The sequence below is a fragment of the Rhipicephalus microplus genome, chromosome 8, assembly GCF_043290135.1.
Source record: "Rhipicephalus microplus isolate Deutch F79 chromosome 8, USDA_Rmic, whole genome shotgun sequence".
Classification (NCBI taxonomy): Eukaryota; Metazoa; Arthropoda; class Arachnida; order Ixodida; family Ixodidae; genus Rhipicephalus; species Rhipicephalus microplus.
Genome location: NC_134707.1, coordinates 76,449,111 through 76,470,036, shown reverse-complemented (window position 1 = coordinate 76,470,036; position 20,926 = coordinate 76,449,111). Strand labels below are relative to the sequence as shown.

Here is a 20,926-nt window from a genome sequence, read left to right as displayed (position 1 = left end):
AGAAAACGTCACTTGCGACTGTTGCAAATCAATCACGGCTCCATTATCACGGAGAAAGTCCAGTCCGAGAATTACGTCCCTCGAGCAACTCGGCAGTATCACAAAATCTCCGAGATACGCAAATCCGTGAATACTGACTCGCGCTGTGCACCGCCCCACCGGAATAAGATGGCCTCCTGCCGTACGTATCTGCGACCCAGCCCACTGGGTAGAAACCTTCTTCAGCCTGCAGGCAAGACCCATTCTCATAACGGAAGTGTCTGCTCCAGTGTCAATTAGCGCCATTACTTCTTCGTCGTCCACAGTTACCGCAATGTTTGATGTCACCCCTCTTCGCATCACGTTTGACTGCGTCTGTACATCTTTTTGCTGCTGTCGCGGTCGTCGTAGTGGAGGATCTTCCGTAGAGTCAGCGTCAGTGGCCTCACCTCCAGAGGTCGCTGAACTCAGTTTTCCCGACTTGCAGGACTGGGTGATTGGCGTCTCGGAGTGCTGCGTGAATTGGCTGGGCTCGGTGACCTGTAGCGAGCAGGCGACGACGAGCGAGACTCTTGCGACCGATGTTCGATACTGCGACGATTCGAGATGAAACTCTCTATTTCCAGTGATCGCTCGCCAGGTCGTGGACGAGGGGCATTAGGCGAAAATCCACAGACCCACACGACGGTATGGACATGTTCGGTAGACGTGTCCGGCTTCCCCGCAGTGGAAACAAAGGGGCCTGTGGTCGGGTGTTTGCCAGATGTCACTCTTTCTCGGTCTTGCTTCGGCGATCAATGGTGAGCTGCGAGGGCGGAAGCCAACCTCCATTTGCTGAGCGTGTCGCTCATTGGGGTAAAATACGCTGGTTGAACTGCACGATGGAGGGCGTTGCACTGCTTCCGCGTAGCTCATCTCGACGCAGTGCCTCTGTTGTGGCGCCTCGGACGGCTGGGGAGCGTGAACGGCTTGCCGTAGCTCGGCGCGTACGATCTCCGCAATGGAGAGCTGTTCTGCAGGTGAAGCAGTCACCTGCATCTTTTGTAGCTCTTCCTTAATGAGAGCTCTGATAAGCTCTCGCAACGCGCTTATGTCATTGCCGAGAGTGACAGAAGTGACCTCACTTGGGTTTACACCACGGTTATACTGCCTGGTACGCTGTTGAAGGGCCCTCTCTATGGCAGTGGCTTCCTCATGGAACTCCGCAAGTGTCGCAGGCGGGTTTCGAATCAGGCCGCCAAAAATCTCTTCTTTAACACCACGCATTAGGTGGCGAACTTTCTTGGATTCGGACATAGAGGGCTCCGCACGCTTGAAAAGCCGATCCATGTCCTCTACGTAGGTCGTCACCCTTTCGTTAGGGCCTTGAATCCTTGCCTCTATAGCACGATCCGCTGTCTCTTTCCTGTCCTCTCGGGCAAATGCCTTGAGGAACTGCCGTTGAAACTCATCCCATGACGTAAGCGCTGCTTCATGGTTCCCAAACCACGTTTTCGCGGAGTCCTCCAGGAAGCAGTACACATAGCGTAGCTTACGCTCTGGGGTCCAATCGTTTGAAATGCTCTGGGGTCCAATCGGTTGAAATGCTCGAGCCAGTCGTCGGCATCTTCAGAAGCAGCTCCATGAAATGTCTTCGGCGTCTTGGGCTGGTTGATAACCAGGTGCGCTGGTGCTGGCGCGGTGACGTTTGGCGGTGTTTGATTCATAGTCCTCTGACGTTCAGGCAGCAAACCGTACTGTGGCTCGAGTCCCTGGAGACGACGGCTGGAACGTACGTGCACAGGGGTAAGCTTGCCTGAGATACTCGATGGACTTGCGTCAGGGGTGCTCTCAGGGGACCGTATCATCTACCGTACCCAGCACTTCCACCAGAAAATGTCACAAAGACACAGGCACGCAGGTACAAAATAGGGCGTTTACTTTCGCAACCCAAGGGCCAGAAACGCGAACACCAGAGCACGCGCACACAGAACTACTTCGTTGCCCTCTTCAGAGGCTGGCTACTATAGTTGCCAGCCTACCTTGCGTCAATATTATCAGTAAGCAGTGGCTTTTGCGACCACATCACTAGCGCCATCACGGCGTTACAGCAACCGAAACTGACGCTTCCATAGTTGGCGAGCTATCTTATCGCACAAATATTATAACACCCCCTTTTGTCATTGTCGAGCCGAAGTTTCCTGAATATCGAGGTCTTGGAAAGTTTTTTCCTTCCAACAAAGCTTCCGAAATGCCGGAAGCTTATCTGAGTGAATTGCGTCGGAATAAGTATCATTTATTAAAATTGAAAGTACAAGCGAGTATCGCACGACATCGAGCTCAAGGCAGACTTTCGCTGTTCATTTTGTTGCGTTAAGTGGGTTAATATTGGGTATACGAAGTGTGAAAGCAAAGAAGCACAAACACGAATAATTTAGTTACCTACCTATCCTGCTATCTATGGGACGAATGGCCAGGGCAATTCTCACTTATTCAATTGCCGTATCTCTTTGCATGTGTCGCTTATTGTATGTTGGACTCTCTGTATCATTTCGCATACTGGAATGTTCTGTTAACGGTTGTCTTTAATTTGTAAACAATACAAATGACGATACGTGTGTCTCTTCCTCAAGCGTTTTTAGTCTCTTCAGTCTGCCTCTAGCTGTACACTCCGTGTTAGCCTGCACGCTCAGCTCCCAGAGGCTTTGCTCAGCTTCATGATGAAGGCCACCGCGGTTCTCGTGAATGCTGCACAAAACGATAACAATAGAGAATCATCCCACTTTCTCGTGCGAACAGCTGTATACAGGAAGCGTGTAGTTCACTTAAGGCCATTCCACGCGCTTCCCGCATAGCCGCAACGCACGTGCCAGGACCCCTACCGCACTCAAGTGGGGGACAAATAAGCCAATTGGTGACGCTGGGGAGGGTGAAAGAGCGTCGCCTGTGGGCTTATTTGTCCCCCGCTTGCTTGCGGCAGGGGTCCCGGCACGTGCGTTGCGGCTGTGCGGGAAGCGCGTGGAACGGCCCTTACGCAAAACGTTCAAGAGCCCCCCAGTCAGTGCTCTAGCCACCATGCTTCGTACGAAAGCTATAGAAATCGGTAAATATAAACGTTGGTATTCGGCCTCTTACATCTGCGGAAGTTCACTACGTAACAGTAGCGTTCATTTTGGTCTTCCATGTAGTGCGCGAAACTGTCACGTCTGCTATACTGTTTTTGTCCTCTTCGAGATGAGTGATCCAAAAAGCGCCACTGAACCACCATGATGGTTCAGTGGTGTCCCTAGAAGCAGAGTGTAATTCAAAGCTTTTTGTCCGATATTTGAAGGCGCAGACATTGGCAGTATCTCAATCGGCCACTGTTTCGCACTAGCTAGTTGCACATTTTTTACTTGGGCACCACAGCAAAAGTTTTCAAGATAGTCAGAATTTGCGCCACGCACTACTGCTCCGATATGAAGTGCTACGCGTTCTGCGAAACTCTATGGCCTGACGAGTATTCCTGCTCCTACTAACTCCTTCATGTTTCTGGATAATTAAATAAACAATTCATAGATGTTAATTCTACATATCAACAAGTTTGTTGCGCTAATCTATATGTCCACTGCAAGCGGATTTATTGCACTGTCGTTTGTAATATAAAAGAGTGCGTGAAATCTCACAAAACATTGTGCCTGTACATTTGCGATAACTAAGGCACGTCAATACATTCACGCCTTTTCCGCTGTAGCACTTTGCATATCCGAAATATGCAGGTATTGTTGTCTAGAACACCGGAAATGTGAACTGTTGATACCGTTCGTGCCATCTTCCCGAAGTAGCCGAAACCTCAATTCATTAAGCCGACTCAAAATTATCGCTGCGCCAAATAACACAGTCAACACATTGTCCGAGCCTTTTTTCGTGTATCGAATAGAGGTACTGCTCCTTTACCACTTGCGGTTCAGCCTGGTGTTCAGCAATACGTTCTCATTTCAGACGAGCAAGGACAACTACCCTGGATGCTATTATTGCAGTTTTTAAGAAGTGGCCGCCTTCTTTGTTACTGTCCTCATTTCATGCGGCGGCATACAGCTTTCACATGCCTTCAACAGACCAGACCACGCAACATAAAATTGCATACGAGGAAAATTGTGCTTAGTTAACGCAACAGTGAACACGTTAAAGGCGCAGTCTGTTTGCTTCTGAATTAGGGCAAATCATGTAGGCTCAGATGAAGAAGTGTAAACGCAATGATTTGAAATTAGATTGATCTTTACTTCCAGCTGAATAAGATTATAAACAAAGCAGCAAAGCAGTCTTCGTATTGCTAAGAAGGTCATCAATATATAGCAACTTGCTAGTCCGCAAGCAGTGTTGATTAGGAGAGTAATTATGTCGACACATTGTTAGGCTGAGACAGTAGATATTGCCGTGGAGACTTTCCACGGATAATATTCCCAATATTCCCAATATTTATTCCCAATATTTATTCCCAATATAGCTCATGAAGTATTAATTTTTGGTATCTAACAATGATACCTTGACCATTGGTGATCTTTATTTAGTTTTTATTTGTCATAACAAACTTCATATATGAATAGATTTAAATAAACCAATAAAAATGAGGCGTATTTATGCATACCTCATACTTTCATGGCTACTCTCCGTTGAGAACTTGATAGGTGAAGCGACCACTGCAACCTAAGCATTATGTACGTGTGGTGGGCAAATACACTGACTTTTGTTTTAAGGATTGATGTCTTAGACGTGGTACTTGTGAAATTAATCTACCTCAACTAGTTGGAAATGCGTCATCATGTTTTAGAAGTGGCTTATTTCTTGTCCTTACATCGTGCCCATTTACCAATTGCTCTGGAAACAAGATACAGAAACACACACACACACACAAAATGCGGCCCTCTGCAACTGGTTACGTATTCCTGTCCCGTGCTTTGGTCAAGCAGGGTAACCGGTGGGATCACATTCTACGGACTTCAGCTCTCGGTCACGAGCCTGGGCGGAGATCCGTACCTGACGTTTGTTCTGGCTGCCCTCGTGGAGATACCAGCGGTGCTCGTCTGCTACACAGCCGTGCGCTGGTTTCCGAGGCGTCCGACAATGTTAGCCGTGTACGCCGGCACCGCACTGTGCACTTTTGCAGTGTGCTTGCTTTCCCTGGGTGAGTCACGTCTTTTTCGGACGATTCGCTGTTGCTTTTACATCAGACGTGAGCGTCCTAAGCAAGGTGCGATAACTTACTTTTTTTTTCATTAGCCACTCAAGCACGAGTGCTCATCGAAACAGGAGAGGGCTGCGTAAAAATAGAGACACAAAATAAGAAAATCACAATATATATCTAATGATCTTTAGATACCTATAAAGCTGCAGTTTTGAAGACCCCTACAATTAAACTTTCAAGAATAACTCAGATGCAAGATGCAGCGTATGCAAATGAGGTACGAAGAAAACCAGCCCAGTTGACGTGACATCAATTTAAACAACTGTTTATCAAAAAGAGAAAAAAAACTACGTTAAATGGAAGTGAAGCCGCAAGGGTGATGATTTAGCACCTCGACAGGGCGGAAAGAATTAATGAGCTAAAGTATTAGTCCGGCATGCATTGACACCTACGTGTGACGTTGATTATGACGTGGCGCCTTGGCGCAGATACAATAAGACGGCCTTTTAAATAACCGAACATTCAACACTCAATTTGTTACGATGTCAGTCAATCACCATAGGGCATATGCTTATGATGGCAAGAAGGCGCCTCTAGTTACTCTGCAGCTAATAATAAATTCACACTTTGAAGATGTTTAGAGCTGCTTTTATTTAGGGTGAGCGTAGAAATTTTCTAGCGCATGAGCACGTGTATGCTTCGGCGAAAACGTTCGCATTCATAAAGGACAATTCACTGGGCATTGCAGCAAAAGAAAAGCTGACTACAATATATATATATATATATATATATATATATATATATATATATATATATATATATATATATATATATATATATATATATATATATTTATATATATATATATATATATATATATATATATATATATATATATATATATGCCGAAGTTTCATGTATACACAACCAGAAATTTTTATAAATACATATTTGTAGAGGAGCTAGTCTTAATGCATAAATCTTTGACTAATTTCTGTCAAAATAAAAGAACGTTTAGGTGGATATGTTGTATTGTGCCAAGCTACTGCATCTCTATACGTTGATGTCATTCTTGAGCACTAAAAAAACTTGGTGGCTGAAAAAAAATCTGAATGCCAAGGTTCACTGAAATGGTGAATAGAATCACGGTATGAACGTGAGCTCAGTGTAATGGGGTGATAAATTAGGTTTAGCACTTTTTTCTTCCCCGGATGGCAGTTCATTCATTGATTGATATGTGGGGCTTAACGTTCCAAAAGTACTATATGATTATGAGAGACGCCGTGGTGGAGGCCTCCGGAAATTTCGACCACCTGGTGTTCTTTAACGTGCACCCAAATCTGATCACACACGCTTACAACACTTTCGCCTCCCTGGTTGACAAATCTGATCTGAAAATAATTCTCAAAACAACATCATCTGGAGTTCTGTAATATTCAGTGTGGTACTTCCATGAATAAAAAAAAATATAGAAGCATGGATATCTTACAAACACATGTTTACAAACATACTGATACAAAACAGCCGCTTAACACGGCTGCATGAAAGAGGAGGACGAAGTGGGTTTTTCCGTTGGATGCTGGTCTGACGCCACCTTGCTCGTCGGGTTCTCTGCGCTGTAAATAGCTCATTAAACAAGTTACTCGTAACATTATTGGTGGAGGTAGACGACCCCCGTACCTCGATGGAGACGCGCAGCGGTCGCACCATCGGCGACCTTTCGACTGCTTCGACTGCTGGTACTTCCTCTACGCCGCCCTCATCAGTCCAAGCCACCACCTACGTCACACTACCGCACCTCCGGGATCCCGGCACTTTCTCCGGTGATGATACGATCGATCTGGACACTTGGCTGAAGCGGTACGAGCGCGTCAGTGCTACTCACCGATGGGATCCCATGCTCATGCTCACCAACGTGCTTTTTACCTGGACGGCACTCCCCGAACATGGTTTCAAAGCCACGAAGCCGACATAACAAGCTGGGATCTCTTCGAGGAAAAGATACGTGACCTGTTTGGCGATTTAACTGGTTGTCAGCTCGCTGCGAAGAAGACTCTTGCCACACGGTCCCAGTCTTCTACCGAATCGTACGTCTCCTACATTCTTGACATCTTGGCCCTTTGTTCCAAGGCCGACCAGTGCATGTCGGAAGACGAAAAGGTTAACCACGTCTTCAAAGGCATTGCTGACGATGCTTTCAACCTGCTGGTTTTTAACAACGTCTCCAGCATCGACACAATCCTTAAAGAATGCCGACGTCTCGCACAAGCTAAAGCCCGCCGCATAGCCCAAAGCATCGTGCGCCTTCCGAACACAGCGGCCACTTCTTCATGTGAGGACGCCTTCCACCGGGCCCCTGGATGTGACAACCTTACACGCATCATTCGTCGAGAGGTCGAGGCAGCACAACCGGTAGCCACGCCATTACCGACGCCTGCGCCTTCCCCGACCACGATCTCTTTAATACAAGTGGTCGTTCATCAAGAGCTTTCGAATGTCGGCCTACATCCTGTTCCTGCCGTATATTCTGCTGAGCCTTCTTATTGTACCCCTTCTGCACCTCGCATACAACGCCATTCGTCCGAATGGCTTACTCTTGATGACAGGCCCATTAGTTTTAACTGTCGACGCGTTGGTCATATCGCTCGTCACTGCCGCAGCCGCTGGGCTCCACCGTCCCATAATGCACCTCAGTATCACACCACTTCTGCTCGCCAGACATCCCCACCACTTTCTCCATCAACGCCGACCACATTTTCCGCTCCTACAGCACCTCTGAGCAGACCTCGCTACGACCGGTCACCGTCCCCTGCTCGTCGTCAGTCCCGGTCGCCCCCACAACGCCGTGCTGCCTCCCCGGCCTATTCGCAGCATCTCCGACTGGAAAACTAGGCCGTGCAGCTTCTGGAGGTGGAACTGCGTTGACGACCTTCGTAAGAAATTCTCGATTAACATTAACACTGAACAGGAACCTTTTGGACGTTACTGTCGACAATGTTCGTGTCAGTGCATTGATAGATACTGGCGCACATGTGTCCATTATGAGTGCTAACCTTCGCCGCCGACTTAGAAAAGTTGTCGCACCCGCCCTCAACCGAGCTGTACGAGTCGCCGATGGAGGAACTGCCGCAATTCTTGGCATGTGCTGTGCACGAGTGTCTATTGGGGAGAGAAGCACTTTCGTTCTTTTCGCCGTTATCGAACATTGCCCTCATGAACTCATACTCGGTATGGATTTTCTAGCCACGCACTCTGCCCTCATAGACTGTTCAGCTGGCTCTCTCCATCTCGATTTACCCCTCTTTTCCGACCCGACCAGCCCACCGCAAACCAGCCTCTGCTGCATTGATTTCACGCGCCTCCCTCCTAACTCTGTCACACATGTCGACTTATCCTCCACGCCACCAGTACCTGATGGTGATTACATGGTGGCCCCGATTCCTGCAGTGATGTTTACGCATGGGGTTGCTGTGCCGCATATGATTCTGACGATTAAGAGAAACCGCACCTTCCTTCCACTGGTCAACTTTTCACTCACCACCCAAGTTCTGCCACAGGGTATCTCCCTGGCCCAAACTACTGCTCTCCAAGATGACCATGTCGAGCCCTTCAGAGTTCACGATTGCTGCAGCTCAGTCAGTGGTTTCACTCCATCACGTTCTTGGGGCGCCGACATCGAGCGACTGGTGTCATCGAACCTCACGTCTGAGCAAGCTGCAGCACTTTGCCACGTTCTTGAGGGCTATCGTAGCATTTTCGACTTTGCCAGCAACTCTTTGGGCCAAACGACCATTGTCACCCATCGCATAAATACTGGCCATGCAACCCCCATTAACCGACGCCCCTACCGTGTGTCGGCGTCGAAGCGTGCAATATTACAACATGAAGTCAGCAAAATGCTTGCGAAAAACATTATAGAGCCTTCATGCAGCCCCTGGGCTTCTCCAGTCGTCCTTGTTAAGAAGAAGAATGGAACATGGCGCTTTTGTGTCGATTACCGTCACCTTAACAAAATTACCAAAAAAGACGTTTATCCTTTACCTCGCATCGACGACGCCCTCGACTGCATGTACGGTGCCACTTATTTTTCAACTATTGACCTTCGATCAGAGTACTGGCAGGTAGCCGTCGACGAGATGGACCGCGAGAAGACCGCATTCATCACTCCTGATGGTCTTTATCAGTTTAAAGTGATGCCCTTTGGACTCTGCAATGCACCAGCCACATTTGAAAGAACGATGGACTCATTGCTCCAAGGGCTGAAATGGTCCACCTGCTTGTGTTACCTTGACGATGTTATTGCCTTTTCGCCCACATTCGACTCGCATTTTGATCGTTTGTCAGCTATTCTGGACGTTTTTCGTCGAGCCGGACTCAAGCTTAACGCCTCCAAGCGTCGCTTCGCTCGTCGTCAAATTTCCGTGCTCGGTCACCTTGTCGATGCTCAAGGCGTGCGTCCAGACCCAGATAAAATTCGCGCAGTCACGAATTTTCCCGTTCCGAAGACCACAAATGATGTCCGCAGTTTTGTGGGGCTGTGCTCATATTTCAGACGCTTTGTTAAGGACTTTGCGACCATTGCACGCCCACTCACAGAACTCTTGAAGAAAGACGCCTCGTTTACCTGGGGCCATGACCAAGCGTCATCGTTTTCGCAACTTATGACATTGCTTACAACGCCACCAATCTTGGCTCACTTTGATCCATTAGCCCCAACCGAGGTTCACATGGACGCCAGTGGACACGGCGTAGGAGCTGTGCTATTTTAGCAACAACGCGGACACGACCGTGTTATAGCCTACGCAAGTCGACTGCTATCTCCAGCCGAGCGCGACTATTGCATCACGGAGCGCGAGTGCCTCGCCCTTGTATGGGCAGTCGCCAAGTTTCGCCCATACCTGTACGGGCGCTCATTCCGTGTTGTCACGGATCATCACGCGCTCTGCTAGCTAGCCTCCCTGAAGGACCCCACGGGACGTCTCGCTCGTTGGGCTCTAAGCCTTCAAGAGTACACGTTCTCTGTAATGTACAAAACAGGGCGATTACATTAGGATGCGGATTGTTTATCCCGCTACCCTGTTGACGAAGCAACCGATACTGACGCTATCACGGACGTTTTTTCCGTGTCGCAGCTGTTAAACATTGGCGAAGAGCAACGTCGGGATGCTTCTTTACGAGCCATCATTGTCAAACTGGAGTCAACGCCTCGCGACCCGTCCCTACGAATGTTTTTGGTGAAAGACGGGATCCTATATCGCCGGAACCTTGATTCCTTCGGATCAGACTTACTTCCTGTCATCTCAGCGCACCTGCGTTCCACTGTCCTGCATCAACTTCATGACGCTCCCATGACGGGCCATTTGGGCGTTTCTCGCACATACGATCGGGTACGACGTCGGTTTTTTTGGCCTGGACTTGCCCGCTCTGTTCGACGCTATGTCGCCGCTTGTGAGCCCTGTCAGCGTCGCAAAACGCCGTCTGCCCTCCCAGCCGGCTACCTTCAACCGATCGACGTTCCCAACGAGCCTTTCTTTCGAGTTGGTCTCGACCTGTTGGGCCCTTTTCCACTCTCCACAGCCGGAAATAAATGGATTGCTGTTGCCACGGACTACGCGACGCGGTACGCAATCACACGAGCACTTCCGACCAGCTGCGCTACCGACGTTACGGACTTTCTGCTGTACGACATAATATTAGTGCACGGTGCTCCCCGTCAACTTCTCACCGACCGTGGCCGCACGTTCTTATCAGCTGTCGTTCATGAAATCCTGAGGTCTTGCCATACCAAGCACAAATTTACTACTTCGTACCTTCCCCAGTCAAATGGCCTCACGGAGCGCCTTAACAGGACCCTAACCGATATGCTTGCCAAATACGTTGCGCCAGACCACCATGATTGGGACATTCATTTGCCGTATGTGACGTTCGCCTACAACTCATCTCGTCACAACACTGCCGGATATTCGCCCTTCTATCTACTATATGGCCGGGACCCAACTCTACCCTTAGACACGTTACTACCTGCGGCCACTGAATATGCTGGTGAAGCCATTGCCCGCGCCGACCACGCGCGCCAAGTCGCCCGTAACCGTCTACAGGCTTCATAGGCGCGCCAACATCAGCTCTACAATTCTCACCATAGGGACGTGCACTTTTCTCCGGGTTCTCTCGTGCTCCTCTCGTCACCTACTCGGCGTGTGGGACTGTCGGAAAAACTGTTGTCGCCCTACACTGGACCATTCCGTATCGTTCGCCAAGTGACAGACGTCACGTACGAGATTGTTCCAACCGATCCAACAACGTCATCGTCAGCTCCGAGCGACACCGTTCACGTGGCTCGGCTAAAGCCCTATTACCCCCTTCGACATCATCTGCGTAAATTTAGCACCGGGACGGTGCTTCTACCGCCGGGGGTTATGATACAAAACAGCCGCTAAACACGGCTGCATGAAAGAGGAGGACGAAGTGGGTTTTTCCGTTGGATGCTGGTCTGACGCCATCTTGCTCGTCGGGTTCTCTGCGCTGTAAATAGCTCATTAAACAAGTTACTCGTAACATTATCAATTGATACCACTTATCGGCTTAGAGCCGACACACCGCAGTGACAGAGATATTTTACTTTTCTCAACACCACATATTTAACGCTCACGACATGGCCCATAAGTATTGTACCTTGAGTAGCACATCTTAGTGGCAAATCGTTGAGAGGTGTTTCATTCGCAATAACAAAGTTCACCAAAGTTTATTAGGCGTCTCCACTATATCCTTAAGCGAACTTAACACTAATTCACGTAAGTGACTATATGGAGTCGCTGCTTCACGCAATTTTCTTTTGCCGTTTCCTAACGCATCGCTTCCAATCTTACCTAGATTGGGTTGTACTACGCCAGATATGCGGAATCGCGGGCAAGATGCTGGCGTCCGTGTCTCTTGCGCTGCTCTGGATTTTCGCTGCCGAAATATTCCCGACAGTGTTCCGGACATTCGGTGTGAGCGCCTGCTTGGTCGGCACACGCATTGGGTCCTCGACCGCACCATTGCTTCTCGAACTGGTAAGTAACCTCAGCCACGCCAAAGCAGCTGGAGCAGGTTACGCACCACGAAAACCCCACTGACTTTCTTGCGGCCCACAAGCCTGAAAAAAAAACTCTGCAAACAGTCTAGTATACGTGCGTGTGTGGCTCTTTGTCTTATGTGTTTATAAGTGTTTATATATATTAATAATCACCCAGAACGAAAAGTAGCATGTGAGCCGAAACGCCAGACAAACATCTCCAGCTCTTCGATTAAGTATTTCTCTCTTAACAAAGGCCAATCGTTTAAAGAAAGAAGTTTCAATAACAAATATGCACCCTAAAGTTGAAAATATCTGTACACAAATGTGTCCCATAACAGCATGATAGGTGATAGCTCCTAATTACACTCCCGTGAAACGAGTATTAGAGTGATAATGTTCGTCACAAAAGTGCTAGGTAAATTATACATCAGCACCTAGGTTCATAGCTACTGCGCCTTGTCTGTGAACTTTTGATGGCGTTTTATTAGCGTGCAGTTTTTGAGGTGGTGATGACAGTGGAGGTCGGAATACAAGCTTTCCACATCCAAATGTGAGATACAAATGCGACTATATTTGGGTATTTTAACACTTCCACGCAACATTACAAGTTCACTTGTCATATGTGTTCGTATTGAGTATGACATGCAAGAAATGTTGAGGTTCTTTTCGTTCCTAATTCCTTCTTCCTCGTGAAAGCTCCAAGTAAGCTACCATCACGCTGTGCATGGGAAACGTTTAATTTTTGTAATCCAGAATGCCCTGTTATCGTTAGTACGTTTTTTTTAATATCCACTACCAAGTTGCGCTATCTCAAACCGATAATTCAGATGTGTTCAGAAGTGTGACACGCTCATACGTCGATTCTACGCAGCGAACGTACGCCAGTTACTCTCTGCCAATGGCTATCCTCGTTGGCTTCGCGACACTTGCTTCAATGCTGATGCTGCTGCTACCAGAGACGTTCAGGGTGGCACTTCCCGACACGATACATGAATCCGTACACCTGGGAAACTCGAAGTAAGTAACAGAGCGATGAGTGGCATCTTTTTTTTTATTATTACCCATAGTATCATTTTCACCTTAAGATGAGGCAGCGTTTTATGTTTTCTAATCAAGTGTTCTATGCCACACTGGATTTAGCGGTGACGTTTCGCTGGGAGAGCCAACGATGGAGAAGTTTAAAAAAAAACATTGTTAGACATTTGAATGAATACATATGACAGCTAAGTATACTAAAGCATAAGTGGCTATTCTGAAACAATCAGTTGAAGTTTGTCATAATTACCACAGGCTGCTTTTTAAACACTTCAGAGCACAGTCGGCTCTATGAAGGGAGGGGTTCAATTTTCCCATATAACACGAGCGACCTGCACCTCTAAATAGAATTTACCTTAGTTGATATGATTGGTGTCATATTATTTGTATGTGATAATGTTGGTGAGCTACTGCTACATCTTAAGTAATTAGGAAGGGGGTGAGTAAATATTCAATTTCTCCTACAATGAAAAATTTTGGGGCGCATTTATTGAAACGCCTCCTAGTGTATGTGTGTATATATATGAACTGCTGACATAGAATACGTGCGGTACAAAATAAGGCATTGTTGAAAAATCTATCACCTTAACTAGCCGGGAATTCATAAGACATGTCTGAGAGAGCGGTCAGCGTTGACTTGTTCATTAAGGTGATGAGTCATCACACATTGATCTCATGTCATACAACTGCTAAAGGATATATTGATATATGCACATAATCGTAGCCCATTCTTTTGTAGACAACATCCGGCCAATCATAAAATATTTTAGTTCTGTTCAAGCAGGATGCACAACGTTTAAAAGCTTTTTGTGCGCAATTAATGAATAACGTGAAAAAAATGGCTCAAGAAGTTTGTAGGTAATTAGCCCTATAAGCCTCTCACATGTTTGTTTGGGGGGAGGGGGAAACGTTGTTGTCTACAATGTTTGTAATATTTCTTTCAGGAGATCGAAGAACAACCAGTGCGTTGACCGCTGCAACACAGAGCCTCTACGCGAGAACTTATAGTGTAATGAAGTTTAAGCGCGTGCCTAACATTCTTGAATGTCACGAATGTTACAACGGTGGGCGACAGACTTAAATCAAGTGGAAACGCCGCAAGATTGAATTGAATCTTACTGCATTATTGAAATCAACTTCTGACGTGGTAATCATAATGATTCAGGGAAGTACAGTCCTAGTTCCCAGCTATGCTGCCATAGAAATTGGTAAGATAGTGGTTTGGAAACTTTGGTTTGGAAACTCCCTTGTACTTGTTGCTATGAAATTGACTATGGGATCTTTGTTGCAAAGCGTCATTTTGCCTTGGCGAAACCAAAAGGCTTTGCAAACTATAAAAATTTCATGGTGGGTGTACTTTTTCGGCAACATTGTTCCCTATCATAATTCTATTTCATAAGGCATTCAAATTAACTTCATGAAGACTATGGCGTCTCTTTGAATTATGAATAAGACTACAAAATCAAGGCGAAATTTTTATACAACTTTCGATATTACACTTCACTTTTAGCTCTGCGACCACAGCGATCAGTACTCACAAGAGGGACCGATCACCGCTCAGGGTTTATATAACAGATACGTTTTCATTTCTTGCACCATTCGGTGATTTCTTTGTCTGTTTTTTTTTAATTTTGTGTAGAGTTTATTGCTCCTCTAACAAGGGTTGTTTATCGCAATATTTGTTTTCACTGTGGACTCGTCTCGTACAAATGTTCACTACTCTGGAACCTCCAGATCACTGCCGCCTGAAGCTACAGGCACGGCAGAGAGCTTACTCCAGCTTGGACGAAGAGTGGCGTGGAATAAACACTGAAGTATGTGTAACCGTGGTGCACTGATTGTATCATCATGTTCCCCACACTTTGCCGCTGTTGACATGTGGCACCAGAAACGTAGATTACGTTTCATGGTGATCTAAACAATCATTTTCTCTTTTTATTTATACAGCTGCTTGCGCGATGTGACAGCTAATACAGTTATAGCATTTCCTTACGAAAATTTATGAGTTGTTGCTAGCGTTGTGAATGGGAGATGACTTTGTTGGGCTGGCAAAATGGTAGCCTGCTCCACAGCAGTATGCGTTCACGTGGTAGAGCAAGATGGTTGTGCACATGAACTGCCTCGCAAAACTGTTCATTATGATGATAATGTGTCTTAACCATGCACAAACTAACTAACCGTAAGCTCAAGCGGCTCTGCGGTTAAAACAGTTATCGCTAAAATGATCGAAAACCAAATTTTTTTGGAACCTATTTTTCTAAGGCACAAAAGAAAGTTCACCAGTCAGAGCCTCTTATCACAGAATGCTAACTTGGAAACCGCCGTGAAAGTATTGTATTCAGAATTTTCACTCTTGCGGCAAATACAAAGTCTTACACACATATCTCCACACATGCTGAAAACAGGGAGCCTGACATCGGTGCGTGTTCAAGTATGACATCTTACCGTGCACGCGCCGAGGCTTCAGATGGTCCACTGGCTACTGCGAAGACAGTAACAGTTCTCATTGTGTGGATCATTTACCTTGTAACGAGCATAGATAGAGGAGGTATGAATATTAATATACATACTCTAACTTTGAGCCCTAAATAAGACGTGCGTGACAGCTTCAGACTGCGAAACTGTGAACAGTGAATTGATAGAATCTATAATCCAGATCCGCGGCTGTTCCACTGGGCTTGCACGACTTACCAATTCTTTTGTTATTTTCAAACTCTGTAGAAAACATATTCATACGCAGACGCCAATGAAGTTCAACTCCACCCCAATATTTCATTGTCTTTCTGCTAGGATCTAATTGAACGTTCTCGCCAGTACTTAGTCTCTTTAATAAAAGGGCTTGAATCGACCAAGTATACAATTAGTTCAGAGACCAGCGTCAATACCAGAACAATGAAGACAAATCTCGTTCAGCTTACCTGTGTACTCGAGTAACCAGAATAAAACACAATCCTTTGAAATTTGATGAACATCATTTTATTATATCGTACATTCCAAAACTACTTGGCGTCAAGGTTAATAAATAGGAGTTAATAAATGCATGTATATAATATATATTTATATATTTCCAGTCATCTCACTTTTCATCCTGAGAGAAGAGCCAGGAAATAAAATACTCCAGGTACTGCTTGCATCTTCAATTATGCCGCTTTACTGCCGAAAGTGAAATGACAGACAGGCGTGATGCTTTTGTGTACAGCCGGTAGAAAAATAAAGGCGCGAATAGGGCAAATACTATAATAAAAAAAACGTTGATCAGGCGAGGTTTCTCATATATTTTTAACCCACTCTTTTTTCGCATACCCTCTTGGGTAGGTTAAACTTCATAATAATAAGAGCATATTTACGAAAAAAAAAAGAAAATAGCCATGGGGAAAACACATCAAAAACCGGCAATGAATAGTGAACGCTTTGCTCATCTAAACTATAGCCATTCAATCCCGCCATCTGTAAGGCTTATATACTATGTAAAATAAAATATCTAGCGGTAGGCAGGGTTGATAATAAAAAAGACAAACTTTCCTGTTTTCAATTCAAACTTGAAATAACTAAATTTGAATTTACTTCTGATATACGCAAACAATTTTAGTAGCTCTGTTAGTCAACCTTCAACCATACCAAGCACGGAAGGAATAACAACGTGAGCTACAGCGCCTGGATGAGGCACTGCATTGAAAAAAGGAGCTGTGAACTTATAGTACCATGTACTATTCTTACTTTTTAAGGGAACATGAAGATGCAGTTCCTTAATTATATTAAATGACTTACTTGTCTTTTCTAATTAAATATTATTTTAAAACTTGCATTTGGCCAAAGAGTTCGCATAAAAAGTTAGATTTTTATGCTCTAGATATTGCTTTTTCAAGATAAGAAAAATCATGTGTAAATTCTGTATTTTTATCGCCACGATTGGTTTTCAGCCGAATGCCCACGACATAATAAAAAAATACACACGCAAATATTACCGAGAGGCAGGGAATATTTCTTTTGCTTGCCTTGATTTTAGAGTAGGTTCAGATTATGCAAGGTTGCACAGTCAAATAAAAATATTGAAGATACAATTATCTCATTCGGAATGAATCTAACACCGCAGACAAAGCTTCCACGGGCATCCTTCCTTGGAAAACTCGTCCTGAAAAAGCCAAAGGTTAAAAATCGAAACTACACTTCCGGGGCCCTTTATGAAGTATGGAACGATAAATAAAGGACCCAAATTTCCATCTTCCTTCGAGGTATGACAAATAGTTTTTTGTTGCTGTCGCATCTTCTAGTAAAACCATATTGCACATGAACTTTGATGCCCTTTGTAAGTTGGGAACATGACCTTGATTCTTAGTGCCAAGGCTTGTAGGCAATAAAATACCTGCGAAAATACCAGCTGATCTATTATGAGGTCTAATAATCTGCGACATTGCTGTCGATTGCTATGTACCAAATTCTGTAGGAAATATTGCGCAGCGCAGTGGCGTTCACTCAATGTGTGGGGAGGTGTTACGTAGAGTGAGGCTTGGTGATGATAACGAACAATAGAGACTGGGGCTCAATGTACCTGTAATTGTAACAACTCTAGAAACAATAACTTCACCGCTGAATACGTTCCACCCCGACATGTGCCTGAAGGTACCAGAGCAGTGCACCTTGATCACTTCATGGGGAAATAAGATCCAGAGACAAAGGTTACAGAATAAAACTGGCCATTGGAGAACACCAAATACATCCATAGGGTACAACGACGCCGAAGAACAGTCAACATGCAATACTCTGAAAGAAGTCCTGACGAATGGTAAGTACACTATGTAGATAGGATCATACAACATACAGGCGCTCACATAGCATACGTGGCAACATGTTACAGTGCTATAGAAGTAAAATAGGAGAACACACAAAATGTGACGATATGCCTTCGAGATTGCTTCTTGACAAAGAAAGCTGTAGCTCTCATTCTTGTCCCTGACGTTAAATTTGAAAAAGCATTTATAAAACTAAGATAAAATATTGTGGGACGATTAAAGTAAGCTGGGATACATTCTGATACAAAAGCAGTGAATTTGCCATTTTCTCTTTGCTTCGGAAAGATAGAAGTGCGCTAACTGAAACTGTAAAAGGCACCCTTTCGAAAAATCTCTTATGAACTTTGATTGCTTTGATTGCTGGACACAAGTTCAAGTAAGCTTGAGGTACTTTCAACAGATAGTGCGCACCGTTGGAAGATATACCACGCATTCGTGCGGCCCAATCATTCGTTATGTGTTAACCAGAATGAAAGATAGCTTAGAAAAGTTAGCGCTGTAGGCTTACAGCTTATATGTAGATACTTGACTTGGGAGGAATTACTACGATTATTTAACATCTTTTACTAAATAAAATACAGGTACTATTGTCTCATATTGACTATTCTGAGACAGTTGAAAATGTACAGACAGTTACCCATATGCCAGCATCTCCAGGAGAATGTCGGCTCACGTTTATTTCAAGGCATGTCGTCACATAAGGTTGAGGACACTACATGTACAGTACGTTCAAAAAGAGGCATTTGAACAAGGTTCCGAAAGCAAGGATATATTTCCGAAATGCACATATTACTAACAACGAGTACATACACCAGAGATATGTGGAAAGAGTGATTATGTAGATATGAAGAATGGCACTTAGCCTTCAAGAAAGACGCTTCAAGCTATCATTCTTTCAGGAAACGCCAGGCTTCACTTAAGCTGGATATGCAATGCAAACAACCGCAACTGTGCTTGCGGACATCAGGCCCTCTGGTAACATAAAGTGCACAATAAAAGGGTCCTTAGAGAGGTTAAAAGATGGGCAAATGATGAAGTGCTTGAAAAAGAAATAAGCTTTAGAGATACACAATCTCCAGTAAAACGCTGCGTGAGAAACGCACAAATGGACTTTTCCGAGTCCCAATCTTGAAATCTACATCACTGCGGGCCAAAGGCTACGTGTGTTTGTCACTCGCAATAAATATGGCATCTACGCTCTCTATAAAACACTAACAGTCTCACTTTCGCTCTACCGCGAATCAAATGCACATTTTTGTCTTATCACAGTCACATGAAAATCGGTACGAACACGCACTGCATTTTAAATATGTGTGTCCTGGATCTCTAGCGAACACACTAGTGCACTTCCTTATCGCATTAGCAATATACATCTGTATCTAAAGGAGATAAGTGTCAGAAACTTTGATGTTAGCACAATTTTTCACATCTGAAGTCAATGGCCATGTACGTCATCCTAATAATCTAGCAGCTGTGGTCTTAATCATTCTGTGCTCTCTGCGAATGCACCTTTATCCTGTTTACCTAAACGTTTTGTCTTGCTTGTGAATTGGGCTCCTAGTTGTTGGGCCTTCTTTCTTTACCTGGTGTCTACCGACGCAAGATCAATGAAAACATTTTTAGCAAGTTATAATTCACGCGTCACAGGGTGCAAAGAATATTTCTCAAAATGAAACAAACAACCGAGCGTTAGAGTTTCAAACAGCTTGAATTACTAAAACACATTAGTCACCAGATCGTTATTTTAAATAGTTCCTGAGTAGTCTTAAATTGCATAAAATAGCCTGGAATAATTAGCTCAGTGCAAGCATGACACTGAAATGCACCTTTGCATTACAACATCCTTGACATATGAGTTAAATTATTGGCAACAAAGTTTTTTTCTGTCATAATAAATTAGTTCAGCATGTGTCACTCAATGTGTTAGCGTTATGTTTCACGAGGATTTGTTAGATCGTTCATGGCGCTTACTGAATTTGCGCCAGCAATAAAATTACACTGCAGCTTGAGCACACAGAAACCGTCTTTAAGACGTGTGGTATGCTAGAACAGGCTTCTACAGAGAATAATAAAATCAACCTAAGTGAAGGGGCGCGACGAATCGCTATCAGCTTGTCCTTGTCTTATAAATTTCATTCTCCAATATGTGAAGTTCTCGTTACAGGGAAAAAAATATGTATCTATTTGCTGCTTTGCAAGTCATACTTATATTAATACAATTGTTTGCTATGTGGCATTTCATACTTTTGTATAAAAAACAGTGCATCTTTGCTGCTTTAAGCACTGTCCGCTTTGTGCATATTTGTTAATATTGTTACGGGGAATGATGTTACGGGGAAAGTGACAATATTTTCTTACCATAAACTACCGATGGGCTCCAACTTACCGTTTGATTATTGAGACACCAATCGTTCAGCCAATACAAGTTACGCCAGTTTACTTGGTAGTCTGAAATTGCCTGTGATTTCAAATATCTTCTAAGCCAAGAGCAAAAATATTGTGCTATTGCAATGCCTCTATTTGAACTAAATTTCTGTGTAGGAGTTTCCATTGCACGGAAAGCCATTTACTGTTTTCATTTATGGAATGTAGTTCGTGGGCATTGGTATAAAAATAGCACTGACCAGAGATATCGCTAATACTTCAAAATTCACGGACGTTCTAATATTCTAGATAAAAATACGCTGTCTGTTGCAGCTCACCCCTTTGAAGTGTAGATGTAATGTATTTCCTTAATATTTTACAATAATTTGATATATAAAAGGGGCTCAACTTAGAAAAAACCTAAAAGAACCAATATTTTTATGGATACAATTAGTGATCCCAGATGTACACTGAGTGACCGAGCCGTGATATTGAATGTCGCTTGATTGTAATAAAATATATGTCATTTTATTTCAAAATGTCGCCCAGCATTTCGAA

At 44.6% G+C, this 20,926-nt stretch overlaps 1 protein-coding gene across 8 annotated transcripts in view; it reads left to right on the top strand.

Moving 5' to 3' along the window:
- The window catches only part of LOC119165471 (organic cation transporter protein), a 31,752-nt gene extending 16,714 nt beyond the window's left edge, over positions 1–15,038 (top strand). For 3 of the 8 annotated variants that reach the window (XM_075872156.1, XM_075872151.1, XM_075872158.1), the window contains 4 exons: positions 4,908–5,118; positions 11,989–12,174; positions 13,051–13,196; positions 14,949–15,038. In XM_075872156.1, the coding sequence (XP_075728271.1) occupies positions 4,908–5,118; positions 11,989–12,174; positions 13,051–13,172 (519 nt within the window). In that variant the 3' untranslated portion in view covers positions 13,173–13,196; positions 14,949–15,038. Of the gene's footprint in view, positions 1–4,907; positions 5,123–11,988; positions 12,175–13,050; positions 13,197–14,158 lie in introns of all 8 variants that reach the window. The other 5 variants (XM_075872154.1, XM_075872153.1, XM_075872157.1 and 2 more) reach the window with 3 other exon arrangements.
- Positions 15,039–20,926: the final 5,888 nt, after the last annotated feature.